This window comes from Sorex araneus, chromosome 5, assembly GCF_027595985.1.
Source record: "Sorex araneus isolate mSorAra2 chromosome 5, mSorAra2.pri, whole genome shotgun sequence".
In the NCBI taxonomy this organism is placed as follows: Eukaryota; Metazoa; Chordata; class Mammalia; order Eulipotyphla; family Soricidae; genus Sorex; species Sorex araneus.
In genome coordinates this window covers 146,335,527-146,358,824 of record NC_073306.1, presented here as the reverse complement: position 1 = coordinate 146,358,824, position 23,298 = coordinate 146,335,527, and the positions used below count along the sequence as shown (strand labels likewise).

The window sequence follows — 23,298 nt, the reverse complement described above, 5'->3', positions numbered from 1 at the left end:
TCCAAATCAGAAGCCCAAACACCTGGCCACATGCCACATGGTAAGCTCTGGAGCTGATCTGGAAGCAACCAGTAACCTGGCACAAGGTCCAATGTGCCGATTCAAGCAGTAGCGCACATGTCGCATGGGACTGCCAGCTTGTACCAACTAGCTATTTGAATCATGGTCATCCTTAGGGATGTCATTTCTCATGCGGCTGTGGGCTTCTAAGGCCCAGAGACTGAAGCCAAATAAAAATCAGACTGCAAGGGACATAATTTTTCCTACCCTCTGCTGCCCTCACAGAACTGCTAGTTTAAGCCAACTTGCTGTTCACAAGCAAAATCAAGCTCCTTGGCATCAATAACCACCCAGACAGGTTGGAAACTTGCTACAGTTGTTGTAACTCTGGGAAGCAACTCTACATGATGCCCTCAACTTGCACAGCTGTACACACACCAGTTCATTCCGTCCAGGGTGAGGCAAAGTCAGTGGTGTGTTCTCGGTCCAGCTTTAGCAAGGGAAACCAACACCAACAGGCACTGTTTTCTCCATCTGTGCTCGCAGGGGCTCCCTGTCGCAGATGGGACTCCTGACAATCATCATGATGAACACCACAGCCCAGGGCAACCTCTGTTCCCTACACTATTACCTCGATGTAGTCCCTGAGCCTGCTGTTCATACTCCAGCTCCATGGTGCAGTGCTCTGCACCCCTGGGCTGCTCAGCTAAAATGCAGCTGTCATCTCTCTGGCCTACAAGCCAGCAGGCTGCAGTTCTGGCACTGCTGCATGTCTGACCTGGAGATGGAAGCTTTTTGCAAATTTAAGCACGACCCAGCACCAGGCTGGATGCAGCCATTTTATTCCTTTACAGCATAGGACAGGGCTCCTGCCAGTCTGACTTTGCAGTTGCTCATTGGAAGAACTGATGAGCAGTGGAAGTCAAGGGAGCAGTCACTGGTGGCTTCCAGACCACATCTCCCACCCCCTAAAGCCAATACCCCCTCCCTAAACCCTTGGCAGTCCACACTGGCCAGAGGAACAGCTCCCTCAACCAGCTCTGCTTAGCAGTCTTTCCCCCATAGGCTCTGAATTCTGTGTAGGCCTAGATTTCCAGAGGCCCAGCGAAGAGGACCATTTCAACTGTAAAGCTGAAAGATGCTCATGACCCCCTGTCCTCCACACCCCACTCCCACACACCTGCTCCCAGTTTTGTGATCACAGGATGAAGACCCTGACCTTCAGTGACACTGTGGCATTGGACAAAAGACACCTGCCTGTCCCTCTGTTTGCACTGGAGGTCTGATTTGACACCCGGGTCCAACCCTGGGGCTGTTTCCTGCCCAGCCATCCCGTCAGCGGTGTTCACTTCAGCTTTCCCTGTACCTGAAAGCCTGAAGATTAGCAAGGACATGGGAACTTAGCTCCAGAACAGTTTCCAAACCCATGCAAAGTAGCCAACAGTCACAAGAGAAAAACAGATGGCACATAAGAATCGCTCTCCACATTAACAGATAAAAGAGGTGGGATGATGCAGTATCACAACCACCTCTTAGAAAGGAAAAGCCTCAGATGCAGAAGCAACCTGAGTTTTTAGAGCTACAGAGCCAGAGCTCACTGACATCAGTAGGGGCAGCAACGGATGCCCACAGATGCAGAGACTATGCTCTTGTCCCTCCTGGAGTCATTATGGAGGCAGTAGGAAGGAATTTCATCAGCAAACTCCGTGAGGCAGCCTCACAGTGGAGTTTCAGACGACAACGGCACCCAGGTGTCCAGAGGCCTCAGCCCAGTGCCATTTATGTCTGCCAAACTCTCCCTGAGGACTTTTGTGTCTCCCCCCACCCCCCCGCCGGCTGTCACTTGAACACGTGCTCAACCAGGGGCCTTGGCCCTCAGAGGCTGCTGCAGTCTCCCAGTTCAACCCACAGGCCGGACAGTTGCCTTCCTCGGCAGAGGCTGCCCTGTCACTGGCCAACACGGGCACACTGTCAGCGACCCTGGACCAGGCCGGTGGAGTCCTCTGCACTGACATATCTTGGGGGGCGGCCACCGGTCTAGGATACAGAATCGTGCTAAACATTCCCTTTGTCTGGTCCATTTAGAGGACATTTTAGGCTTCAGAACAGGTAAACAACAGGATTTGGCAGTTCTCAAACCACGGATAAGTGCAAAGACGAGAACATTTCATCCTGTAAGACCAGACACCTTCCTTCTGGCCAAATAGACCCATACCCTCCCTGGCCCGCTCCTGTAGCCCAGATTGGAATCCACACAGATTCTGATCATTGTAAGCTTGATTTCTGTTTTCTTAGGAACAATCTGGGGGAACGAAGGCGCGAGCAGTTTTTCTGAGTGTTGTAGTGCCAGTCACCTCATTAGCGAACAAGAAAACAAGGGGCATTGGCGAGCAGTGGGACCAGGCCTCCGAGAGCTGCTGGGCTAGAAGGGGGGCCAGGTGCCCGCCTGCCCCTCACACCTTGGGGCTGGTTTCTGATGGACCTTGGGCTCTGACAAGCACAGCCACAGGCAGCCCAGACCTGTGTGGTGGGTCCGTCCAGGACAGAACCCAGCAAGCAGGGGAGGGGGCAGTGCCATTCTCTGGCACAGGTCCAGGGCAAGGAGGCTACATTCCATCCTGGGCTCACCCAGGAGGGCAGTTTAACTGGCATGTGGCCGATCAGCCTTGCACTTGGCTGCAGGGAAAGCCAAATCAGTTTTCTTTGCTCTAAAAAGCCAGGCAGCTTCGAAGCCCACTCCTGTGTCAGAAGGGGCCCTTCTTGGATTCAGATGGCGTCTACCCTTTGTGGAGGCTGATGCGGTGCTCTCCCGAGTGCGGTCTCTTACAAGTGTGTGGGCAGCAGCAGAGGGGAGGGGACATGAGATGGCAGCCCCTTACCAGGGCCTCTTCACCCAGCCTCAGACTGCAGAGGCCCCTCCCTCGGCTCACAAAATTCATGTGGGGTGAGGAAGCCAAGCCTAGGCAGAATAGCCAGTGGGGGTCCACCAGCACTGAGGCTGACGAGCCCTCACCCACACTTTAAGGGTCGGGGGGTGGGGTTTATAAGTCGCCTGTGGAGCGAACAAGAAAACCATTAAAGATCAGTAACATCCTACCGGATGTTGGTCTGAAGTGTCTCAGGTAGGTTGATCCCCTCAAGATGGGTAACAGGACCCGCAGCTCATAGCCAGCACTCGGTGGACCCCCCACCCCACCTCTGCTGAGCGCAGCTCCCCAGAGTCTGTAGAGCCTTGAAGCACCCTTTGGAATTGGGTAGCCGGAGACCCCACATGGACCAGAGACAATTGCTCTCAGCTGTGGGATTGAGACATCTGGGGCTGATCACTCAGTTCCTGGGTCAAAAAAGGGAAGAGTTTGGGGGGTAACAGTCAAACCCACAGGGTTCGAAGGGTAGCCTGAGGCCCTCCACCCATTTCCAAGGGCACTAGCTGTGCCTTTAGAGCTAGTTGCTTTTGGCTCCCGGCACTGATGGCAGGTGACGTGTTGGGGGGGGGGGCGGGGTGCTCCAGGATAGGATCCAGCACTCCTGGAGAGGGCAGGTACCCGCCCCCCCACCACACACGCAATCTCCTGCTGAGAGGCTTCCCACATGTGCCCCAGACCAAGAGACGCCTATACTGTGCCTATGACATGGGAACAGGTCTCAGAAGGTGTCAGCTCCCAGACCTCCCAGGAAGGTAGGGATCACCCCGCCTTGGGGAAGGGGGTTCCTTTTTCCTTCTCCAGGGCAAAATTCCCACCCCTACCCTTTAAAGACATAGTAGAGGATTTCCAGGCCCAGAGTTTGAGTTGGAAGGCAGGAATCTTGAGAGCAAGAGCGACCCACTTTCCCCAACACAGGGTTCTTTGCGCTGGGGTCATCTAATGCAAGTAACCTAAGGGCCAACTCGATGTGAAAGGCGAGCAACAGAACCCACAGGGAAAAGTAAAGGACAGCTGAGGCAGCCTGGGGTCACCCCAAGAACTCAGGCTCATACCCAAGTTCCTCCTCTCTCCACAGCAACTGTGGGGAGATGGATACTTCAAGAGCAGCTGCACCAGCAGCCAACATTAGTGTTAACAGCAGAGATTCCAAATACACCGTATCACCAGCCTGACTTCCTCAAACTAGAACGTCCTGGAGACCTGGGTTCCTGCCTGCCAGGGTCCAGGCAATGCAGAGTTTGCTCTTTTGTCTCATTTTCAGCAGCCCCGGCCCAGTACCCGCATCTCCAGGCCCATCCTGGTTCTCAGCAGGGAACTTCCAAGTCACACTAGCAGTTCTGGGGGACTCTGTCAACGTCTCACCATCTTGCAGGACATGAACTTCTAGACTCATGTTCATACACCAACATGCTAAGCCCATTGGAGGCCCTACCTGTGCCAGGGTAGTCTTTACTAGAGCACAGTCAATAGAAAGGCTCAAGTGCCACAGCTGGTGGCTTAGTGAAGTCACCAAGAAAATGCTGAGTTAGCCAGCATGCCCTCAAGGCAGTGCCAAAACCTGGTTCAGGAGGGCCAGGTGCATGCCCTTAAGCGCTCACTCAGGGGCCCAGGTGATGCCCTTAAGCCCTCACTCAGGGGCCCAGGTGCATTCCCTTAAGGGGGTGGGGGGGAGGAACCACAGGTCACTCTCAATGGGGGGTGGGGAGAAGGCCGCAAGCATATGGCCTTAAGCCAATGCAAACCACATGGGGGGAGGGGGGCAAGTGCTGCCCTTATGAACTGGGGTGGGGTGGCTAGTGCATTCCCTTAAGAGGGAGGTATCAGGTGAATGCCCTTACGTCAGTGCCTAGACCTTGTTCAGGGGGTCCTAGCGCATGCCCTTATTGCTGGTGCTTTAAATGCCTTGTTCACAGGCAGATTATCAGTTCCTGGGCTTCAAGCTGTCAGTTTAGGGAACAAAGTGAAGTTCCTGCAGTTTTTTTTAAACCTCAGGAATTGCTCAAGGTTTACAGTCGATTAAAGTCTTCGAGTATCCAGAGAAGATATAAGGGGGCTGAACATGCCAAGAGTAGGGGACAGGGGCGCCCAGCTCTGGAGACTAGAAAGCGCACGAAGGGGAGGTATTGAGAGGGAAGCGGCTCATATTAGGTTCCCGTTTTCAAGAGTGACTCCCCTGTAGTGAAGGTATCAGGAGGAAAACAGCCCGGAACGCTTCAAGGCCCGACCGCAAAAAGAGGACCACCCGAAAGTTTCCCAGCTCGAGTTTCGAGTCTTACGGGAGATTGCAGGCTCCCTGCCCCGAGAACAAGCGGCGCCGCCGTCTCAACGAACTAGGGGGTTCCCGCATGGCGCCTCTCCTCAGGCGTCTTCAAGAAGTCGTTGCCTCAATCTTAGGAGCTTTTTCCCCTTGCGCGTTCCTTAAGCCCTAGCTATCCCAAAGCCTCTAGAAACCCCGCCACACCCTTTAGTATTTCTTCCCAACTTTTTTAAACTTCTAGGCGAGAAGAGAACAGAGTGCGGCCGTGAGCACCTCACGTCAAGTTCCCGCGGCCTCCGGCCGTTTCCCAGAGCGGCTCCCTGAAGCGAAGATTTCAGGGAAAAAACACCAGAAAGCCCAGGCCGGCGGCGCCCAGTCAGGCGGTGCCGCGGAGACTCCCGGCCGCGGCCGCAGTTCCCGGCATCTCCGTAAGCCCAGCGACGACGCCGCAGCCGCCCGCCCCGCAATTCCCTTCCTCCGTTTCCATGCCTCTTCTTCGTTTCCCCCCCACCCCCCTCCGCTCTTCTTCCTTCCCCGCCCCACGAGCGACCAACCTCTCCCACCCACTCCCAGGATCAGTCTGAGGCGCAGCGCGCCGCGCAGCGCCTTTTCAAGGGCCCGGGTGTGTTGTCACTTCCGGGGCGTGCCTTCCGGGGCGGAGCCCGGAGCGCGCAGACGCACTGGCGCGGCGGCGGCCGAGCCGAGCGTTTGACTATATATGGTCAAAGCTGGGGGCGAGCCGCGCGCGGGGCCGCGCTTCCGGGTTCGGCGAGTCGGCGGCGGCGGCAGCGCGCAGGGCAGGGCGCGAGCCGGAGTCGCCGCCGCGGCCGCTCGCACCGCCCCCTCCGCGCCCCTGGGCACGCCCGGCACCGCCTCCCGGCCCGTGTCCCCCTCCTGCCGCTCGGCTCGGGCTCGGCCAGCTCTGATCGCGGCGCCGGCGGTGGCCAGCGGGCGAGGATGCCGTACGAGATCAGTAAGTGCGGCGGCCCGCGCGGGCGCTGACCGCGGGGGGGACCCCGCAGTGGCCACCCGCGTCCCGGGGGCGCCCGGCGGGAAGGGCGGCTCGGCCGGGGCGGGGGCGGGAGGCCGGGGACCGGCGATCGTGGCGCCACCCGCCTACGGTGGGGGGGGACACTCGGGATGACCCCCCGCCCCGAGGGGCGCCCCAGGTTGGTGCCGCGGGGGCCGCCCGGGATGTCCCCCCACCCCGAGTCCGGAAGGCGGACCAGGAAGTCGCGCCGCTGCCGCCCTCCCGTCCCCCGCCCCGAGTCCAGCCCAGCCCCGGGCGCGTCCAGACCCTGCTGGCCCCGGCAACAGGTGACCGGCGGGGACCGCGCCCGGGGCCCTGCCCCCCGCCCGGAGGGGGCTGCCCGCTCCTCATCGGGGGCTCGCGCCCGTGTCTCCGCAGAGAAAGTGTTCGCCAGCCTCCCCCAGGTGGAGAGGGGCGTCTCCAAAATCCTCGGCGGAGACCCCAAGGGCAACAATTTTCTCTACACCAATGGAAAGTGCGTCATCCTGAGGAACATCGATGTGAGTGCCCCCTCCCCCCGCTTCCTCTTCCCCCCCCCTCCGCCTCACTCCTCGGGCACGCCACGCCCCCCCCTCCGGCCCGGCCCCCCGCGGGGCCCCGTCCTGGGGGGAAACTGAGGCTCCACGAGGTGTTTCTGGGGCTGTGCATTGAGGGATGGGCCCGAGGCAGGAGCCAGCCCGGGTCAGCAGCTGCCTTGACCTTGGCATGGCGGCTGGTGTGGGCCTCCCTGAGCAGGGTGGGGTTCTAACTGGTCCCTGGGAGCGCCTGCTCCCCCTCCCCGACTCCCAGCGGTTGACAGGATGCTTCCTGTGAAATGGGGGTTAATCATTAACGCCCCGGGGCCCTGGCTGGGCTCATGCTGACCCACGCCCAGCCTCGCTGTAGAATCAGGAACCGGCTGTTGGCACCCCACTTCCTGGGAAAGAGGGTGGGGGAGCCACTGAGTAGTGGCCAGACCCTGGCGGGTCGCCCCTTGTCTGGCCCGTTGCGGCACGGCCGGATGTAGGCTCACTCACTGCTCCCTCCAGCCCTGGTGGTGTGGGGGTGGACGCCAAGCCGGCATCTGGGGTCCAGCCAGGTGCAGAGCTGGTGGGTGGGTGGAGGCCAGGCCCCAGGATGTGGAGGCTTCCTCCGTCTGCTGCTGATCCTTGGCCTTAGGAGTCGCGAAGGAGGGATGAGCCCCTCAGACCCCTGTGCCAGCTGTGAGAAGCTCTGGCCTCATGTGGGCCCTGTCCTTCCTCTCAGTGCCTCTGCCCGGGTCTGGGCACCCTGTGAGCGGGTGGGTGAACTGATCGTGCTGGAAGGCGCCAGGGCAGCTCTTCCAGGTCCTATGGGTGCGGAGTCAGTCTCAGGGTGAGAACCTGACTGGATGTGGCCCAAGGATGCTCACGGTGTCTGATAGATCAAAGGCACTGAAGCTGGCTCCCCCCAAGCGTACTGGGGTGCCTGGGCAGTGCCCTGCATCTCCATGTCCACACTGCCCCTTCCTGGATGACAATGGACTACAGCTCTGAAGAGGGTCGGGCCCAGTGGAATAAGAGAGCTCCCCTCTGTGCCCTCTGAGCTGACCTGCCCACTGGCCCAGGCACCCCTGCTTCCCTTCCCTGGGACGCTCTGTCCTAGCCGTGCTGGGCTCTGGGCAGTGGGTGGTCCGGGCAGTCATGGGCAGTGGGGCCTGGCCCTAATCAGGGCGGAGGTGAGGCCCATACAGGAAGGAGGAGGCAGTGAGCCGAGAGCAGGCTCTGGGGTGGACACAGGACAGCCAGATGGACGGAGCTGCCCTGGGCTGACATCTCAGCACAGCCTAGTCAGGGTTCCCAGGAGTCCCTCGAAGGCAGGACCCACCGGGAGCCCAGAGCGTGCTCCCCACGTTTTCTTTTTCAGCATAGTAGATTGTTGGGGGTCTCTCCAGAATCGGCCACATTTCACCATATCTGCCAGTGGCCTCATGTGTGCCCCTGTCCTCTCTCACCTGAGCTGTCGCTTGAGACCAGCTACTCTCCCTTCAGCACCCTGGCTTGCCTCTGCTCTACACTCAGCACGGCTCTGGAAGGTTCCAGTAAATTGGTGCATGGTGGCTCTCCACCCTCCTGCCGAAACTGAGCAGCCTTGTCCTTGGAGGTTGCCTTGCAGCCCCTTCCTCCCAGCCACTCACCTCTGACGCACTCAATTTCTGCTCCTTCTAGAACATTCTGTGTGTCTGACTTGAACAAGTGGGGGTCACTGCACTGTGGCCTTGCTCTGGATGTTCTGGGCTGGCCCAAGTAATGGAACAACCCGGTCCTCACCTGCTTTCCCTGTCTGCAGACATCACTGGACCCAAGGGGCATCTCCTGAGGGCACCCCAGCCCTGGCCTGGCCTTCCCACTGCAGAGGTGGGTGAGCCGGCAGGGGTGGACGCTGCCAGCTCCCTCCTTTCGGAGACCGGCCTCATTCTTCCTTTGGTCCTGGCTGCGTCCTCACCAACAGGTGAGCGCCAGGCGTGCCGTGGGTGCTGTCAGCCTCAGGCGCCTTGGAAGGTCAGTTTACACTCCATTGCCCTGACCCCTTGCTGGGCCTGGATTCCGGCCTGCCTTGGCCGCCTCCACCATCTGACACTGAGGAGTCACTGCCTGCGGACTGGACTCCGCGTATTGCGTTCTCAGCTGTTGAGGCCCACGGGGTGCTGGGGAAGCTGGTGCTCATGTCCTGCCCGCTCCTGCTCTGCCCTGCAAAGGAAGTTGCTCTGTAGTGAGAAGGGGTGGCGGCAGGAGTGCAGGAAAGACCCGTCCAGAGCAGCCGGGGGCCTAGCAGGGCAGCGCCAATGAGCTGCTCCTGCTCGGGTGCCCGACAGCCTGGGACTTCGGGGCTCCCGAGAAGAAATACGCCACCTGCTTGGCAAAGTGTGCGTCAGCTAGGGACTGGGTCTGCGTGAGTGCAGTCACCCCCGGCCCAGGCACGGGACCACCTGGTCTCGGGGGAGGCAAGGGGTGCTGCCAGCAGGGCTCACCTCGTCCTTAAAGTGCTCGGGCCTGAAACTGTCCTGGACAGGAAGTGGGCAGGTCCTCAGTCTGATGTCCGCGAGGGGGCAGGAATAGCAGGTCATCTGCAGCTGCTCTGACATCTTAGTGGCCCACATTGCCGGACTGCAGTGGGGGGTCTCCCCATTTCCCCACCCCTTCCCCTGCTGGACTCAGAGCCCTCGTGAAGCCCGTTAGTCTGTTTCTCACTCTTCGCTTGGGTGCCGGCCCTGCTAGTCTTGGCACAGCACATCACAGTCAGGGCCCCTGGGAGGCTCCGGGTTCCCGGGGCCTCGGGCAGCAGACTGGGACAGAGAGGAAGACCTTGTCACTCCACTGGGGCCTTAGGCAGGGACACCCATTCCAGAGCTGCTCTGCTCCTGGTGCAGCTGCCATGCCCCTCCCTGACTGCAAGCTGGCACTGCTCCATGCTGGTGGCCAGGGAGAGGGAGATGCCCAGGACGGCCCCGCAGCCCAAGCCTGGCCCGAATGTTAGGAGTGCCAAGAACCATCTAGCCCCTGTCTGGGACTGTATTAGAGCGACTGGAGCCATTGGAGCAAGCTGCACTGTGAAGTGATGGTCGGTCCCTGGGGGAGGGGCACGGCTGGATTGGGTTTTGCAGGATGAGTTAGAGTTCTCTAGCTGGAGATGGGGCAGTGGAGAGGCTTCTGTGGGGTGAATGGGAAAGAAAGGGAAGAAGGCCTGGTTACAGTACTGCCTCACCCTGTGGACATGGGAGATGCTCCTAGTGCCTTCGTGGACACCTGACACTGGAGCTTGCTTCTGTGCGCCTGCCTTGGAAGTGTGGGTTCCGCTGCCCGCTGTGCTGGCCTCCAGCCTGGCCCTGGAACAGTGGCTGAACTTGCCCTTCTGGCTCTGCCTGTCTGCACTTCCTTGGTTTGGGGGACTCTTTTTTTTTTTTTTTTTTTTGGTGGGTTCCACACCTGGCAGTGCTCAGGGCTTACTCCTGGCTCTGTGCTCAAGAGACCATTCCTGGTGGGCTTGGGACCATAAGGTTCAAACCTGATTCAGCAGTGCGCAAAGCAAGCGCCCTCCCCACTGTGTACTATGGCTCTGGCTCCTGGCACACCCCTTACCTTACTCTAACGCTGGCACCACACACACCCTGCCACCACCCTCCCGTACACTGCTGGCGCCTCCCGGACGTAGGCGGGAGCTGTGGGGAGCCTCAGGTCACAGCTGGTGCTGAGGCAGTGGCCGGCCATGCCAGATGCTGCTGCCCGTGCTGGGCGAAGGACAGGGAGGAGATGAAGGAGCACATTGACCAGGCTGTGGACGAGTGCCAGTTCTGCCTGCCACTCGCTCTCCCCCGCACACCGCTACCCTGCTCTGGGCCGGCTCGGGCCTGGAAGGATCTAGAAAGCAGTGCCGGAAACATCCTGGAAGGTCAGGCTCCCCACCTGCTCCAGTCCACGCTGGACAGCAGGGGGTGCAGAGGACACAGTCTGTCTGCAGGGGCAGGGCGGAGGGCAAGGAGGGGAGACGGGGGTTGGCCGAGACTCCACAGCACCTCTGCCCCAGGGCCAGGAGTCTGCAAGCTGCAGCCTATGTCCACGCAGGTTTGGGCTGGGGGGCAACCATGGTAATTGGTGGTGGTGGGGGGTCGTCGAGCCTTAATCCTCCCGAAAGCCCACGCAGCCAGCGGGGCTCCCAGTGCGTGCTGCAGTGGGAGACCGTGAGGGGCTCAGGGCAGCGCCCCAGCCAGATTCTTTGTGGTGCAGCGTGTCTGTGTCTGCTCTTGGCAGTCTGGGGTGGGCAGAAGTTGTGATGGGGGACCCCCATTCTGCCCAGCAGAGAAAACCGGGTTGTGGGGGGGGTCACCAGTGCTGCAGGGTACTCGAGGTGTGGTGCATGCAGTGGCTCCTGGCAGTGCCCGGGTGGAACCTGGAGTTCCTGTGTGCAGGGCACGTGCTCGCTCTCGCTGTTGACGTGGAGCTTCGGTCCCGTGTGCTCTTAGGGGATCCACGCGAGTGCCGACATGTCCCCATGCCAGGAAGCAGAGGAGCTTGAGTCACTTGGACTCAACTCGGGCCTGAGGTGACAGGGAGGTGGACTTCTGGGGTTCTTTCAGTTCTGGGCCAAACCCAGCTGTATGCAGGCACCTTCCTGGCTCTGCGTAGGGGTCACTCCTGGCAGTGCTCGGGGTGCCAGGGATGGAAGCCGGACTGGCCGGTGCAGGCCAAGCTTTCTACCCTCTACCGTCTCTCCGTCTGGGCATTGCCTCGTGAATTGGCATTTGCAGGGCCGGGCACCTTCCCCGCTGTATCAGTGGTCAGCTTTGTCCCCCATATTCATTCCCCCCCACAGAACCCCGCCCTCGCCGACATCTACACGGAGCATGCGCACCAGGTAGTGGTGGCCAAGTACGCGCCCAGTGGCTTCTACATCGCCTCCGGAGGTACGTGTGCGCGTGCCCGGGGGTGGGGCGTGGCTGCTGGTCAGCGTCCCTTGGGGGGGTGGGACAGCCATTCCAGAGCTCAGGGCAGTGGCCCCCGGGGCTGCTTGTTGTGCGGTCTGAGCTTCCTCGCATGTCCATGTCTGTCCTGTGTGAGCGCTGAGTTGCCCTGTGGGTCATCTGTGGGTTGCTTTTCCCTGTCTGGCACAGCGCTGACCTGGTCGTCATCCCGTCTCACTGGTGGTCAGGCCTTTGCTCTCTCTGACCCAGCTTCGTGTGGCAAAGAACGGGGCCCTGGCAGGACTCTGGGGGTTGCTCCTTTGCCACCTCCTCTCAGGCTCGTGTTTGAGATGCCCTGAGCCCCTCACAGTTCCTGCCATCGTCCCCTGGCACAGACTGGGGCTCACCTCACTGGGCCCAGGAGAAGGGAGGGTCCCACCCAGTCCTCCACAGGCTGCCAGTGTCTGCGCCCCCCTGCCCTGAAGGCTCCTTTCTCTCTGCACAGCTCAGCAGTGTGGCACCTCAGAAATGCTAGGGGGCCTCGGCGACTCCCCAACACCAGGTGACAGGGTGAGGCCAGCGTCCCACCTGTGTCGTCCAGACCCCCCACCCGCAGCCTCCTACTGGCTGCACCTGGCAAATGTGCACGTCCTGACATTTGCCCAGTGGGTGTTTCTTCCCCGTGGGTACAGCTGCTGCGCCCTGGCCCCTCTGGGCTGGAGTGCGGGGAGCAGAGCCAGCAGAATGCCCCTCTGACGACTCCCGCTGGGCCTTGGACTCCACCAGGACGGTGGATCCTTCTCACGCCATGAGGCTCTAGGCTAAAAATAGCCAGTGTGTCAGACTGCCTGAGTCACCCAACTGGCTCCCTCTGCACTTCCCAGGGTCTCCTGCAGGGGACGCTTCCCCAGCCTAGCCCATGTCCCATTCTGCTCTGGGGGAGCTATTTGTGGCACAACGCAGTTGTCTGGGGTGCCCTGGGGGCTGTTGGTGCTTGGGTCCCACCCTCCCCCACAGTGCTCTCACGGGGGGCCCATGGTCTGGGCACTGCTTGCCCTGTGCGGGGCCTTGGGCCCCAGTGGCACTGCCCAGCATCTGTGATGCCTCCGGCCTGCACCAGAGCTTCACACCCCAGCCACCTAGGAACAAACGAAAGGCTGTGCGGGTCTGGCGGGGGAGGCGTGCCCTCTCCTCCTCCCCCGCCTCGGGCACTCGTAGGGCTGGCAGGGCCCTGCTTGGCCCGAACTCATGACTCGGTGCGGCAGCCCTGGCCCCGCCTGAGCCCAGCAGCTGGGACCCCCTTGCCCAGTGTGCGCATGTGCAGCTGCCGGGCCCTGACGCACGTCCTGCCCTCACGGCACTGCTGCCCCTGCCATCCCGCCGGTCGCTGGACTCTGCCCCAAAGCCTTGCCCCTGCCAGTCTGTCTGCTGGGCTGCCCCCTCAGCGGCTGATGTGGAAACCTGTCCGTACCCCGCTTCTGCCCATGCTGACTGTCCGTGCCTGGCCGCCTCCCCAGGCATGAGTGGCCGCAGCCGCTCGGGCGCGTGCATCTGGGTGACAGTGGAGGCTGGCAGACGGTGCGGCCCGGCTCTCTGTGACCAACCCGTGGCAAGAGCTCCTGTCCGCCTGGCTGGTGGGGTCCCACACGCTCAGTGTGGCGGGCGGGCGGGCCCTGAACTGAGCACAGGCAGCTAGCCAGGGTGGGTCACTAGCACCTGAGCCCCCTTTGCTAGCTCTGCAGGGAACGCCCAGGCCTGGCCCGTGGGGGGCTGGCTGCTCCTGCCCCTGTGGGCCCGGCCCCTTGCCCTGTGCCCACTCTACCCGAGGCCCAAGGGTCACCGCAGCCCCTGTGCCTGCAGATGTGTCCGGGAAGCTGCGGATCTGGGACACCACGCAGAAGGAGCATCTCCTGAAGTATGAGTACCAGCCCTTCGCGGGCAAGATCAAGGACATTGCGTGGACGGAAGACAGTAAGAGGATCGCCGTGGTCGGGGAAGGAAGGGAGAAGTGAGTGCCCTGCTGGCCCGTCCTTCCCTTCTTTCCTGGGTCCTCCCAGCGGGGGTGGCCCTGAGCTGCCCCTGCTCCAGCCACAGTGCTTGTGGGGACTCCAGTCGCCGTTGTCCCTTGAGGTGGTGACACCGGGTCAGTTCAGCCGTCTTGCTCCATGTGCTGTGGGGTGCCCCCTTCCTGCTGTGCCCTCGGCACTTGCCCCCGGAGACACTTGACCCAGAGTTTTCATGCATTTAGTGAGGGGTGGGGGCCCCTGCCACCAGGGGGGTCGGGGCTCTGCACGCCTCCTCACAGCAGACACGCTGTCCTAGGTGACATCGGGCCCCATGAGCACTTCTCCAGCACCTGCTAGCTAGCTGCCCTCCCTCAGGCCGCTCGGGGCCTGGACACCCGAGATGTCCCTCCACGCTCGGGTCTCAGGTCTCGGCTCCATGTTGACGCAGTCGCATGTGTGTCGCGCTGTTGGTGTGCACAGGAAAAGTTGGGGCCCCCTCCCCACCCACATTTCGCCCCGCCCCTCCCCACCCCGCAGCGTCACAGGGTGGAGCCTGACCATGGCTATTCTTTTGGTAAAGGTTCGGAGCCGTGTTCCTGTGGGACAGTGGCTCGTCCGTGGGTGAGATCACCGGCCACAACAAGGTCATCAACAGTGTGGACATCAAGCAGAGCCGGCCCTACCGCCTGGCCACTGGCAGCGATGACAACTGCGCCGCCTTCTTTGAGGGGCCTCCGTTCAAGTTCAAGTTCACCATTGGCGTGAGTGGCCAGGCTGGGGGGCAGCAGGGGGTCAGGTGCTCGGAAGGGCCTGGCACGTGCCACTCAGCATGGGCCCATCCTGGTTTCCTGACTGAATAGGACATTGGCGGGACAGCCCAGTGCTCGCTTCTGCCCCTGGTCCAAGGCCACAGGCAGGAGGGCGGCCTGGCCAGCAGATCACAGGCTTCTGGCCTTCTCTGAGAGACGGGAGGACTCAGCCAGGGCCGGGCAGGCCGAGCACTGGGAGTTCCTATGCCCGAAGCAGAACTGGTGATTCACGGCAGTTGGTGAGCAGCAGGGCTAGCTACGTGCCGCCCCAGCGGAGGTGCCGTGTGGGAGCGGGGTGTGGGCCCCGCCATCACAGTGCCCTGGAGCTGCCCCCCTGAGCAGGTGGAGGCTTTGGCAGGCTGAAGGTCCAGGCGTTGAGTCAGGGATGGGAGGGGAGAAGGGTTCCCATGGCAACAGCAGTGCCTCTGTCCTGGCTTGTTCCTTCCCAGGAGGGATCGTGGGTTTGAGTGTGGAGTTGGCGGGAGTCTGCTGGAACATTCCCTCCCCTCCCCTTCCCAGCATGCCCTCCCTCGAGCCTCACGCCACCACCCCAAAGCTGCGGGCTGCCCCCTGAGCTGGGGATGGCCCCAGAGTCAACCAGGGATTCAGACAGGAAAGATGCCAGCACGCTCGGGGAGTGGGAGGGAAGGGCAGGACCCCCCAGTGATCGCCCAGGGCCTGGGTGGTGTGGAGGGCAGGGGGGCCTCGGGCCCCGGGCAGCTGCCACGTCTGCTCCGTGGTGAAGGTCCCTGGTGGGCAGTGGTCATGTGAGGGGCACGGAGCTGTCAGATTTTGGCTTGGAAAGGACTTTGGCGGCATCCATCAGTCTGGCCAGCATGGCTCGTGTTCCCCTCGGGAGTTTGCGGGCAGAGTGCGCTGCTGCGCAGAGCACCACTCCCTGCTGACCCCAAGAGGCCCCGCAGGCCGCTGTGCTCACAGTGAAATGCGCATGCGCTACCTCCATGGCCGCCCGCCCTCCGCCTCCATGGTCTGAACAGTGTCCTTTGGGTCTGTGGTCCGGGTGTCCGTTGGCTGGAGCCAGGTGAGCCAGCACTGAGGCTTCTGGGAGTAGCAGGCGCACCTGGGCCTGGGGACGTCGGCTTCACGGCCACCCCAAGTGCTTTCCCTGCGGGGGGGTACCCCCAGGCCGTCCCCAGATGGGCAGCTTCCTCAGACAGCAGCCTGGCAGCAGGGGGCAGGGTTCAGGGGTGCTTTTTGCTTTGCCGCCCTCCTCCCTGGCCCCCGAGATTCCCGGCCTGCTCCCCTTGGGCTGGCCTGCCTTCCCGGTGGCGGGGCTATTTTTAGTTTCCTCTCCTGCGCCCGCCTGGCTATTTCGGGAGCCTGCATTGGCCAGGTCTCGGTCAGGACACCCAGCGGCTTCACAGCCCGAGGGCCCGTGGGGAGGTGGGGCGGCAGGGTGGGGGTCTGCCTGCTGCTACTGCCAGGGGCCCACGCAGGGACCCATGACACAGCTGCTTAGTGGCCAGAGGCGGAAGGTGTCTTGATGGTCACTGGTGGTTGTGCCCCTGTGCGCCCCAGCCCTGCGGTAGAATGACGGACAGTTTCTGGCAGCTGGGACGGGGATGATTGGTGCTCCCTGCGCCCAGAACGTTCCAGAAGCCGAGGGAGCCTGAGCGGAATGCTGGGTTGAAGCGAGGGGTTGAACCCGAGCCTGGGTGCAGGCTCCTCTCTGGGAACTGGGCCGGGGCGTGGGGTTGGCGCCCTCTAGCAGGGAGCATTCTGGCCTGAGTCCGGAGGTTCCTGGGGAACCCTGCCTGAGCGGGTCTGGGCTGGCTGCCGTCAGCCGCTATCTAGGTCCCCTCGGTTCCCGTGTCCCCCTGCCACGCTCTGCGCTGGCCCTGGCTCTGCTCTGGGGGGCGTGGCCTTGCAGAGTTGAGGCGATAACTTCGTGCTGTCGAGTGTGAGAGCAGGAGTCAGGCCTGGGTCAGGGTCCCGAGCTCCCCCATGAGGGGACCCGTCCTGCTCGGGGTGCACCCCTACAGGAATGCAGGGGCCAGACCGCAGCAGCCTTCCAAGGCATGAATCGGCGTCATGTTTCCACGCACAGGACAGGGTGTCCATGCTCTGACCGTCGTCATGTCTACAGGGCAGAGCCCGTGTTGCTGGGGGTTAGCTGCAGGAGGCAGGCGGCGCGGTGCTCCCGGGATGCCGAGCGCCTGTGCCTTCCCGAGAGCGGGGATGGCCGAGGGGTGTGGCTTCCCAGGCGTCCTGGGCCCCCTCTCTACGCAGACCTTCATTCCCTGGGGAGCTCTGTTTTGTCTGTTCAAAACTTAGGCCCTTCAGCAAATGCCCGTCGGGCCCCGTCGAGTGCTGGCACTGCTGGGAGGGGGCCTGGCCCGACCCCAGGGGGCCTCCTGCTCTCACGTGCGTAACCGCTTTCCTGCAGGACCACGGCCGCTTCGTCAACTGCGTGCGTTTCTCTCCTGACGGGAACAGATTTGCCACGGCCAGTGCCGACGGCCAGGTGAGCAGGCGGCGCGCAGGTTCTGCTGTCCAGCTTGGCCTCGCTGGCCTGGTGGCACAGCCCCGCAGCAGAAGCAGCCCGGGTCCAACCCAGAGCCTCTGTCTGAGTCGCAGTCGCTGGCAGACTCCAGGGCAGCGTCATGGGGCGGGGTGCACACTCGGGCCCGGGTGACCCCTGTTTGTTCCTCTCTCTCGGAAGATCTTCATCTACGATGGAAAGACGGGGGAGAAGGTGTGTGCGCTCGGCGGGAGCAAGGCGCACGATGGCGGCATCTATGCGGTGAGCACGCGGGTGGGGGGCTGAGCGGGCTCGGACAGGACCCCCTGGCCTGACTTGTCAGACCTGAACAAGCCGGGGGGGTGAGCCCGGGTCACCCCCTCTGACCCGTTGTGCATCCTGTGGCCACCAGGTGAGCTGGAGTCCCGACAGCACCCACCTGCTCTCGGCCTCCGGAGACAAGACGGCAAAGATCTGGGATGTGGGCACCACATCGGCCGTGAGCACGTTCACGCTGGGCTCCACCGTGCAGGACCAGCAGCTGGGCTGCCTGTGGCAGAAGGACCATCTGCTCAGCGTCTCCCTGTCCGGCTACATCAACTACCTGGACAAGAACAACCCCAGCAAGCCCCTGCGGGTCATCAAGGTGAGGCCGGGTGAGGCCCCAGTTATGCAGCGCTGAGCGGGCTTCCTCGAGGCTCTGTCACGGGCGGGGCGTCAGCTCAGCTCCGTGCCGTGTCCTCACAGGGCCACAGCAAGTCCATCCAGTGTCTGACGGTACACAGCAACGGGGGCCGGTCCTACATCTACTCAGGCAGCCACGATGGCCACATCAATATCCTCTGACGCCCAACGGGCTGGAGTGCGCGCACCCTGCTCAGGGCAGCCTGTCCTGCGCGCTCGGGCCCTGGGGTGGGGCCTCGGCAACCTTTTTCCTTAACTCTCCCACATTACTGGGATGCTGAGACGGGCGAGAACGACACCTTTGCAGGGAAGGGCCACACGAACCAGGTGTCCCGGATGACCGTGGACGAGGCAGGGCAGCTGGTGAGCTGCAGCATGGATGACACGGTGCGCTACACCAGCCTGGGCCTGCGGGACTACAGGTGAGCCGCCAAAGGTCGTGGTCACCCCATGTCCATGTGGTCAGCAGGTGGGTCCAGGCGGCCCATCCCAGAAGTGCCAAGGCCTGGCTTCAGGCCTGGGACACGCGTGGCAGCCCGTCGTGGGACCGGGTGCCTATCCCAGGCGGGAGCAGAAGTCACCACAGCTGGGGGGCTCGGAGTAAGGCCTCTCCCTTCTCTCAGTGGACAGGGCGTCGTGAAGCTGGATGTGCAGCCCAAGTGTGTCGCCGTGGGCCCTGGGGGCTACACCGTGGTCGTCTGCATCGGCCAGGTACGGGTCTCGCTGCCCAGTGCAGGTGGGCACGGGCTTTCCGGGGCCTGGTCTGGGGTCCCTGCACCCAGTGTCTTCACCCCACTGCAGGGGGGCCGCAGCAAGCTCAGGCCCCAGGTGTGTGTGGAGTGGGGCTGTGGTTCCTGCAGCTCCAGGACCGCGGGCCTGTGTCCCCACCTGCATATGCCAGCAGGACATCCCCCTGCCCAGCCACGGCAGCGTTCCTGGCTGCGCCCACTCTCCACGTTCAGTTCACCACCGTATCTGGGGCCGAGGCCTGAGCACTCCCCCAGGAGAGGGGCGAGGTCACTGTGCCTCCGGCCTGGCCTCTGCTCAGGGCTCTCTCTGGGGAGTGGCTTCCGTGTCTCATCCGCTCCCGTGGACAGGTGTCAGCAGCCACCTCGGCAGTCAGCAGGGGGCAGCAGAGGACTTGCACACCCTCAGGAAAGGCCATGGGAGGAGCCGTAGATGGGCAGTGCCAGGGACGTGCCCATGGGCCTGGGCTGAGGCCAGATGGCTACATGGGGTGGCGGCGGGATGGGAACCATGGTCTCTGCAGAGACAGGCTGCAAGGACACCTTCTTCCCCAGTGGACTGGTGAGCGTGGGTCTGGGCCCAACTCTAGGCTCTGTGGGTCCTTGACCCCTCCCATCTACTCTGTATGACGAAGGTCCCGCCCTCTCCGCCCATGACATGCCCGGTGGGCTTTTGCCCCATTTAGCTCCCAGGGATCAGAAACTTGATTTTTCCTGGCCCTGAATTCAGGTTCTGCCAACAGGGGGCCAAGCTTCAGAACCTTCTAGGCTGCCCTTGGCTGGGCCAGGACCAAGCTGAGACTGTTACCCTCACTGAGGTCAGCCAGCCCTGCCTCACCCCGACAGGGGAGGGCTGGCTAGCAGCCCAGGCTCCTGCAGGAGTCGGTGGGGGGTCCTCAGAGGCGCTGGGCCCCTGGCTAGGTGAGAGTGCCGCTAGAACCTGCAGCCAGGGCCCAGGGGCCCCTGTGTCACCAGTATGGCCAGTGCTGGGCAGTGTTGGACACTGGCGTGGGTGGCCACGCTGTGAAGAGGAGAGTAGTTGTTGTCTTGAGGACGGAGGACACAGCCTGGGCCCCGCTGTGTGTCGGGGGCATGTCTGGTCCCCTCGCTGACCCCATTCTGCCCTCCCCCATCGTCCTGTCTCTAGATTGTTCTGCTCAAGGACCAGAAGAAGTGCTTCAGCATCGATAGCCTGGATTATGAGCCTGAGGTGGTGGCCGTGCACCCCGGCGGTGACACGGTGGCAATCGGGGGCGCGGTAAGCCCCTTCCTCACCTGGAGCTCTGCTATGAGGACAGAGAGGGGTGTCAGGATAGAGCAGGGTGCGGTGCCCGGGGTCCCTGAAAGCAGCCTGAGGCACTGCCTGCAGCGTGTGTGTTGGTGCCCGGTCATGCTCGTCCTGTCCATAGCAGGACCCCTGGCACCATGTGCAGGGCCTCCCCTGGACAGTGACAGCATCTGGGATTTGTCATGCCTCCAGGGTCATGTCGTCCCTGGCCGGAGTGCCTGGAACATTCCTGCTGGCCAGTGTCCCTGCAAGGGCCAGTATTGTTGGTCTTGTCAGCCAGCAGTGTGTGCCTTAGGGACAGCGTCCTGGGCAGCGGGTGCCCTTGGGCTCCGGCTAAGGACACTTGTGCACCCGGAGGGGCTGCCTGGGCCACTGGCAGGGAGTTGGCAGGAGACTACTGGGGAGGGGACCACACTCGGTGCCCAGAGAGCCGAGGGCTCAGGCGTGCCGGGTTTCCTTGAAGGCGAGCCTGTGAGCACTGCCCAGGGAGGCGTGACCACAGCTCTCTCACCCACAGGACGGAAATGTCCGCCTCTACTCCATCCTGGGCTCCACGCTCAAGGCCGAGGACAAGCTCCTGGAGGCCAAGGGCCCCGTCACCGACCTAGCCTACTCCCACGATGGCGCCTTCCTCGCCGTGTGCGACGCCAGTAAGGTGGTCACTGTCTTCAGCGTGGCTGACGGCTATTCGGTGAGTGTCTCGGGGTCATGCCAGGCAGGTGAGCAGGGAGCCAGGACAAGGACCCTATGACTGGCTGGACTCTCTTTCCGGAATGGTCATTTCTGGGTGTCAGCACCCGACAGGTCGGCAGGGCACTTCTGGGCGCGGGCCTCTGTGTCCGCACTCAGCCTCAGTGTTCCCATGGCCATTGCTCTGCCTTTGGGGCTGCCTTGGCCCCAGGAACCTGCTGAGCATGGGAGAGGCTGCTGGGGGGGTACGCAGGAAGCCCCAGCTCCTCCTGGGTAGAGTGAAGGGCACTGAGCGCTTAGATCCTGCTGTCACTCACCCTCTCCGTCACCTCCCCTGTCCCCTGCTGACCAGTGTGCTGCCCGTCAGGTGCCTTATGACGGCACCTCAGACACATGCAATGCCTCTCTCCTTGCTGTCCCATCAGGCTTTGCTGCCTCCCGTTTTGAGGACCTGGAGATTTCTGTATGGGGGGGTGGGCAGCATCTTCCCAGGCCAGCCATAGCAGTGGGTCAGTGCTGGGACCCACACACACACCCTGTGGTGCCAGGACTCTGGGTTGGCCGCAGACATAGGAGGTGCCAGGGCCCTGCGCTGTCGCGCCGGCCCTTACACATTCCTCAGGTTGGACGTGACGAAGCCAGAGAGAGCACTGTGCTGGAGCCCCTGAGCATTTGGGGGGGTGTAGCCCTGCTGGCCTACAAGGCGCCGAGTGCTCCCTGGACACGGGAAGGCAGGCAAGGCGGGGCGACTGCTGCCCAGGGCCCCTTGCCGGCTCTGCGCAGGGGAAGGGGGCTGCCTGGGAGCCCCAATTTCCCGGGTCAGCGCTATTGCCATCAGCCACATCACTGTCACACGTGTTAGGGGGTGGCCTGCCAGCACTGGCTTCCTCTGATCCCTCCTGTCCCTTGTACCCGATCCCTAGGAGAACAACGTGTTCTACGGGCACCACGCAAAGATCGTCTGCCTGGCCTGGTCCCCAGACAACGAGCACTTTGCCTCGGGCGGCATGGACATGATGGTGTACGTGTGGACCCTGAGTGATCCCGAGACCAGGGTCAAGATCCAAGGTGACTGCCACCCCGCGATGCCCTCTCTACAGCCTCCCTGGGTTCGCGTCTAAGTCTGGGCCAGCTGGGTCCAGGGCTCTGCATGGCACCAGAACTAGGGGCGCCGGCATGGGGCCAGGCCCAGGAGCTGGGCAATGGGCAGGGGCGCACCTGTGTCCAGGTTCAGGGGGGCCAAGGGAAGGGACCTGCCCAGGTGGGGCACAGGCGACCTGGGGCTCCCTCCTGGGCCTTGTGACAGTGGGCGGGGCAGATAGGGCCAGCTGGCTGCCACCAGCTTCTCCCTAAGGCCTGCAAGTCCCCCCTCATCACCTAAGGGTGGTAGAAGCCAGAACCTCCAGGGTCTAGGGAGATGGTTGGAGGCCACTAGACAGTGGGGTGTGTGGCGGTCAGTTGTCACAGTCATGGTGTGTGTGTGGTGTGGCCATTGCACTGCTGTGTCATGAATTGAGCTTGAGAGAAACTCCTGCGTAAGGCCCCCTGCATCCATGTCTAAGGCATCCGTGAGGTGATCGGATATGCCCCCCGCAGACAGGCCTGTTCCCCAGACACATTGCCTCTCAGATCATTACACCCGGGGCATGCGTGCGTGTCTGTGGCTCTGTCAGTCTGTCTATTCAAAGCACAGGGTTTCCGCTCCCTTGTGAGCGGGCACTAGGGGACCTGGTCGTCTCCAGGACAATGGCATGTCCCGGGGTGGGCTGGGTCAAGCTCGTGTTTGTGTTCGTTTCTGGACTTCCAAGCCTGTCCCTGTCTTTGCAGACGCCCACCGGCTCCACCACGTCAGCAGCCTGGCCTGGCTGGATGAGCACACGCTGGTCACCACGTCCCACGATGCCTCCGTCAAGGAGTGGACAATCGCCTACTGAGGGCCCGCGCCCTCCGGTCAGGGACTGGACGTTCCTGCTCTTGCTCTCCCCTGCCCTGCCCGGAGGGAGGGAGCAGCGCCCGGCCCCTGTCTCCGCAGGGGCTCCTCTCTCTCAGCGTCCTTCTGAAAGCTTTAGACAGTGAGTTTGCACATGACAGATAACGAGCACCCGTGCGGTGAGGGGGCCTCCCTGACCCCCAGGGCCAGCCTGAGTGCGGAACATTCCAGAGGCGGAGCCTCGTAAGCACACCGTCCAGATCCCCCCGTGGCTCCTGCATCTGTCGAGGGAGGCTCAACCCACTGCCCCCGAGAAGCTTCCGGCCCCAGCAGTGAGGGGTCCTGGTGGCAGGCCGGCACGCAGGGGCGGAGTGGCGGGGTGCGCCCCGTCAGCCTTGCTTCACCATCAGTCTCCGTGCTTGGTTTCAGGAATGGAATCGTGAGGATTTTTTATATACATGTCCCTAATTGTTGCTGTCAGTCCAGCTAGCGGGCAGGGGTCCGGGCCCTGACACCCCGTCCCACCCTCCTGCGTGGATGTTCTCATGCGTTTTCTTAACCCCTCCCGCCCCCCAAGAGCAGAGATTAATTTAAAGGCAAAGATGGAGTCGCTGTAATGTTCCTGTCCATGTTTTCACTTTTCTTTTTCAGTGCAGAAATTAAACAGCAGCAAAAAGCCTGGTGAGGGACGTGTGTGTGTATGTGTCTGGGTGTGCGCGCGTGCTTGTGTGAGCCTATGTGCGTGCATGTGTGCTTACATGAGCATGTGTGTGCGCGCATGCTTGTGTGAGCCTGTGCACACGCTGGCTCGTGGCCATCCACTGCGCTGTGCACACGTGCAAGCGGGCACGCAGAGAAGTCATCCGCTGGCGCGCGCGTCACTCTGTGAAACAACAGGGACCACACGGCACGTCAGCCCAAGCTGAGGCCGCACTCTTGCATCTGCACCCCCCCACCTGCTGTTCCAGGCCAGTGTCACACCTCCTTTGTCTCAACCCCATCCCTGCCTGCCTCCCGCCTGAGTCCCAAGGAG

At 62.3% G+C, this 23,298-nt stretch overlaps 1 protein-coding gene across 1 annotated transcript; it reads left to right on the top strand.

The window, feature by feature from the left end:
* Positions 1 to 5,941: 5,941 nt before the first annotated feature.
* Positions 5,942 to 22,948, top strand: WDR1 (WD repeat domain 1). Its single transcript, XM_055139681.1, has 15 exons — positions 5,942 to 6,157; positions 6,593 to 6,714; positions 11,543 to 11,633; positions 13,491 to 13,638; positions 14,217 to 14,397; positions 16,853 to 16,930; positions 17,129 to 17,209; positions 17,340 to 17,573; positions 17,675 to 17,764; positions 17,879 to 18,033; positions 18,235 to 18,322; positions 19,505 to 19,615; positions 20,163 to 20,336; positions 21,259 to 21,403; positions 22,163 to 22,948. Exons 1-15 carry the CDS (start codon positions 6,142 to 6,144, stop codon positions 22,267 to 22,269), a joined length of 1,821 nt encoding a protein of 606 aa, XP_054995656.1. The 5' UTR covers positions 5,942 to 6,141; the 3' UTR covers positions 22,270 to 22,948.
* The last annotated feature ends 350 nt before the right edge of the window (positions 22,949 to 23,298 follow it).